Below are 4,979 nucleotides of genomic sequence, written 5' to 3'. Positions count from 1 at the left end.
CTCGGGAAGTGCAGGGAGCAGGCGGTGGCAGCGGAGGCCAGAGAAAGAGCACCCGGAGCCCGCCCCGCATCCCCGGGGTGCGGCGGCGCTGAGGCTGGGAAGCAGAAGGAAGTCGAGTCAGGAACTCAGAGCGGCTGGGGTCCCAGGCCCGGCGTCCCCAGCCCAAGCAGAGGGCCTCAGGGGCCCGGCGGGGTGGGGGTCTGGCTTGAATTGTGTGAGATCGGAGCTCCGAGGCAGCAGTGTTAGCACAATAAAGAAACTGTACGACTGGAGACTGAGGTGGGTCTGGTTCTGAAGAGGGTTGGGCACTGAGTGGCGTCGAAGGCTGTTCCCTGCTGCACGCCGCTCCCCAATTTGCAGCATCTCCTCCCTTCTCCATGGATCCGAAGGTGTCTGTGTTGGAAGGGACCGTCTAATCCTCCTTCTTCACTACACAGATGGGAAAACTAAGACCCCCTCAGGCTGGACCTTAAGTCCAGAGGCAGGCTTTTCTCTGTCACCCCAGAAGGTCAGAATGATACAAACAGCAGCCTGACAGGAGCGACCTTTGCACATTCCCCACTCAGGATCCTCCTTTCTTCATCGACCTAATCTTGATTTCTGTATTTCACCCAGACTCACCCCTGCGGTGGTCTCAGCAGCCAGGAAGGGTGGCAGCCATCCTTCCTCAGACGTCATCTAACCCAGAGACCTCAGAGGTCATCTAACCCAACCCTCCTGTTGGATGAGGGGTTGCCATTTATTGGGCACACACTAAACAGCAGTTGTTTTCAGATAATTTAATTAATTCTTTTGGGAGGATATGGGAGAAGGGGAAGTGGGAGGAAGGAAGGGGGTGGGTGGGAACCAACCCAGGGACAAGGGAACAACAAGTGAACTAAAATCAATGGCATGAAGGGTGTAGGATGCCTAGTGGGGCTTAATCAAGGGCAATGTAGCAGTAAGGAATTACTAAACCCAAATGAAGGCCAAAGATGATGGTGGGACAAGAGGAAAGTAAAAGGAAATAGAGGCAAGAACAAGGAGGCAAAGGACATTTATAGAGGTCTAAATACAGGCATGTGCATATGTAAATTTAGTTAATTATTTAATCCTGTGAAGTTGTGCATTATCTGATGCAGCAGATAAAGAGACAGGCTCAAAGGGATTAGGTAACAAGATGAAGGCAACAAAGGGAGTAATTCAAGATTTCATTTAAGCATGTTTGACTCCAAGGACATGCACTGTTTCTCTAATTCCTTCGCCAACATTCCTAACAAAGCATCTTCCAATCTCTTCTTGGATACCTCCAGTGGCAGCTCACTACTCCCCAGAGCAGTCTATTCTGCCTCAGTCAGAGACATATTTATACTGTTGAACCCTATGTTTGTTCCCATAGAGCGTTCATCTTTGTAGTCCAAGTGTAGCTGCAGGCTGCACATCCCCAAATCAGCCCTCTACAGGGGACCAAGTGCTTGTAGGGTATACAGGTCAGTAGCAATAGGTACACCGAGGAGGGAGTCTGGAAGCCTTCTGAAGACCATGGTACTTAGAGATGTCTCAGTTCTAGATATTTCTGCTCAGACACCTACCTATGGAGCATCCAGGCTCTTCCTTCTGTCCTGGTCTCTTGTCTCTGGGAGGACAAGCTGGTCAAACTTGGGAAGTGGTAAGGGGAAATGATGGTAAGTCAGAGAGAGCCAGGAACATCTGCTTGGAATGAGGGAAGGAGCCCTCCTTTGGGATGGGTGAGTTGGTGGAGGAGGTGGGTGGGGAGGCCTCCAGGAGCATCAATTCCTTCATTTTTCTGGCCACCTTGTGTATGAAGACCAATTGGGTGTTATCAACCTGGGCGACACAATGGTTAAAGCTCCTGAATACTAACTGAAAAGTTAGTAGGCACCACCTGCTCAGAAATGCCTCGGAAGAAATACCAGATAATCTGCTTCCCAAGGTCATGTCCTTGGAAATCCTTTGGAGCACAGTTCTCCAACACACACGGGCCCACCATGAGTTGGAATCAGCAGGAAGGGACTGTGTGTTAGGTGTAATAAGGTTCACAGATAGTTAGCTCTTCATCAGGGCACCCTGATTGGCACACTTTTTGCCCTCAGACAGGAGACTGAATAGGATGATTTGAGAGGGCCCTCTCTGAGGAACTTCCAGCTCAGCCTCCTGCCAGGTGGTGAGGAGCTAGGCAGGTAACTGGCTCTACAGGTTGTGTTGAGTGACATCATCTTCCCCATTCCAGAAGCCAGGGAACCATGCTCAGACTTAACCCTCATTTGAGGGGTGACGACACTGAGGCTCTGACAAGAAACATTCAAAAAAAAGCAGCAAGAGAGATTTTAGAGAGACTCCGAGATAACTTCCTGTTAGGATGACTCACGAGGGAAACCAGGGATGTTCCTAAATCTAAGGCTGAGATCATGTCATTGTCCTGACACCACCCCAGGGTGATGGAGGGGGGAAGTTTCTGCTCCAATGTTCTGCTTCAAGGATGCTTTGGTCCTTTTTGGTCATTTCTTCAGCACTAAACCTTGTCCAGTGTTGAAGGAGAACGCATGTGGTGGTAACTACTTGACAGTTGGCTTTGATGTGAAGGGGTGGTGGTGGTGGTGGGAGTGGACAAGCCAGAATGTGTGGCCTTTGTTCGTTTCTGGGATGGCCATACTTCCCACCAGTGGGCCATTTCAAGCTACCAGTGGGATGCCACCCTGCCTGGAGCTGGGAGAAATGCACAGCAACTCCGTGCTGTACAGTATTCCACCGGGCACACACTACATGCATTCTTCATTTACTGAAGTGGTTAGGATCCAAAGATCAGGCCCTTAGGTGAAGTTGGCCTGATGTAAAAATGGAGGCTGATTGCGTCAGGTCACAACACAGAGGCGTTCATTGCATTATGCCACTTACAAACCACTGAGAATCCTAGCCCAGCCAAGCTGACACGAACTTTGATTTTCACAGCCAGTATTCTTGCCTCTCACCTCAGCGTTCACTATCGCCAGGTGTGCACTGTTTATACACAACATAATGGAATAGTACTTTTGTACGGTTGTGAAATGTCATGTAACAAGAGAACCGGTAAGTGTTAAGTAGGTAGAAGTATGTGTAGCCTTCATCTAGAGCTTAGATGATGGTGAAAACAAAACAAAAGTCAAAACCACCAAGAGCATGAAAAAAACAGCAAAACAAACCAACACATTGCGATCAAGTGGATTCCAACTCAGAGCCACCCAGAGGCCGTAAGGCTTCCACATCAGGCATCTTTAGGGAAGCAGACTGCCACATCTTTTTCTCCAGAGGGGCAGCTGGTAGGTTCGAACCACTAACCTTTCAGTTAGTAGCTGAACACTTTAAACACTGGACCCCTTGAGCTCCAAGTAGTTAACAGTAGTCAAACATTTAGGAAGGGTGAGCTTTGTATATTTATCACCTTTGTTGTTAATGTAATTTATTTCATGGTAGATTTATGTAATTTAATTTTTAAGAATGGCCCTATGTAATGACCGGCTTGCAAGAATTTAGGGGAGCTTGTCACAGGCAAGCGGAAGGCCGTGCATGCTGATTGACTTTTCTCCCGATTGCCCACGGAGACACAAACATGCCATTCGGCAATTTCCATTCCACTTCCTTTTGCCTCTCTCCAGGCTTGCTGATCTGATTTCTGGTTCCTCTGGTTAACTGAGAAAGTAAATCTGAAGAAAAAAAAAAGAAAAGAAAGTAAATCTGACCATTTAAATCTCCTTGGCTCTCGATCTCTTATTTGGTAGTCACGAAATCTATCGTGACTCTTCCCTGGGGATCTGTCCTCCAGGGCACCCTGCCCTGGGAAATCTGCTGAAGACCCGCTCCAGTGCTCACGGACTCAGTTCCTTCTCTGACCTTCTTCCCCAGGCTTTAGGAAGTCCTCATCCCTTAAGCTCCAAAGTCTCAAGACCTTGAGAGTCATGGAATCACATTTTTTTCTCACGGACTCCAATTAGAATAACCCTTGGCATGCATGCTGATTACGTTTCAATTGTTTTAGTTCCAGTCAAACTTTGGTGACGTTGGGGGGTGATTAATTTTGTTTGGTTCCCTGGTAACAGGAAGTTTGGGGAATTAACCTAATCACCGTCCTTCCAGATGGAACCCTGGTGGCTTAGTGGGTTACCAGTTGGCTTGCTGAATGAAAGGTCAGTGGTTCAAACCCCCTAGTTGATCGGAGGTAGAAAAAGGAGGTTTTCTGCCCCCATAAGGCTTTGCAGCCTCTGAAACCCTCTGGTCCATCCTGTAGGGTTGCCATGGGTCAAACCTGACTGGGTGGCAGTGAGTTTGGTTTTGGTTTGGGCGGTCCAGGGTGGAACTCCTGGGGTCCTTTGGGTCAGGCAGTAGCCTGCCTGAAGGAAGGGAGACGAGCACATCAACCCTGTACTCAACTTCTCTGGAAATGCAAGCTCCTCCAAACAGGAATAGCTGTTTCCTGGTAGGAGTCTGGGGAAGCTCTGCTGTGGGGTTTACATGCTTCCCCCATCGAGCCCCTCAAACAAACAAACAACGGAGAAACCTCCACTGAAAGCAAACCGGTTGCCTGTGACTTCAACTCACCTGTGCTCCCCAGTGCAGTTTTACTCTGTGAATGTTTCCGTATTGTCTCTTGCTTTGTGAGTTTGCGTTTATTCCTGACCACATTTTGACTTCTTACCTGTGTGCTTTGGTTTGGGCAGTGGGCCCTCAGGGACAGTCAGCTCAGATTTGGACATAGGTGTTGAAAAGCAAACTGGGCCCCTTGAGTGGTCTCTTTCCCAGTGTGTTTCATTGCAGGAGGTGCAAGGGTTTGCCAGGCTGTGGCCTGTTGAAGCAGACCATCAGCCCCAGTGGCTTTGAATCTCCAGTTTTTTGGTTAGTAGCTGAGCGCTTAGCAGTCTACACCACCCACGGGCCCCTTTCATCCATCCAGCACACCTGAGTACTCATCGTTTTATACACTCCTGATCCATAGAAGCATCACCGGT

The 4,979-nt window shown here is 48.8% G+C and overlaps 1 protein-coding gene across 1 annotated transcript in view; it reads left to right on the top strand.

The window, feature by feature from the left end:
• Nucleotides 1-92, top strand: part of VSIG8 (V-set and immunoglobulin domain containing 8) — a 4,064-nt gene extending 3,972 nt beyond the window's left edge. The window contains exon 7 of the mRNA XM_045298370.1: nucleotides 15-92. Coding sequence (XP_045154305.1) covers nucleotides 15-92 — 78 coding nt within the window. The remainder of the gene's footprint in view (nucleotides 1-14) is intronic.
• The last annotated feature ends 4,887 nt before the right edge of the window (nucleotides 93-4,979 follow it).

Source organism: Echinops telfairi, unplaced genomic scaffold (genome assembly GCF_000313985.2).
Source record: "Echinops telfairi isolate 266 unplaced genomic scaffold, ASM31398v2 ScPeMD7_7425;HRSCAF=8463, whole genome shotgun sequence".
In the NCBI taxonomy this organism is placed as follows: Eukaryota; Metazoa; Chordata; class Mammalia; order Afrosoricida; family Tenrecidae; genus Echinops; species Echinops telfairi.
Note: the sequence above shows the minus strand (reverse complement) of the source record. Positions and strands in the feature narration are given on the sequence as shown.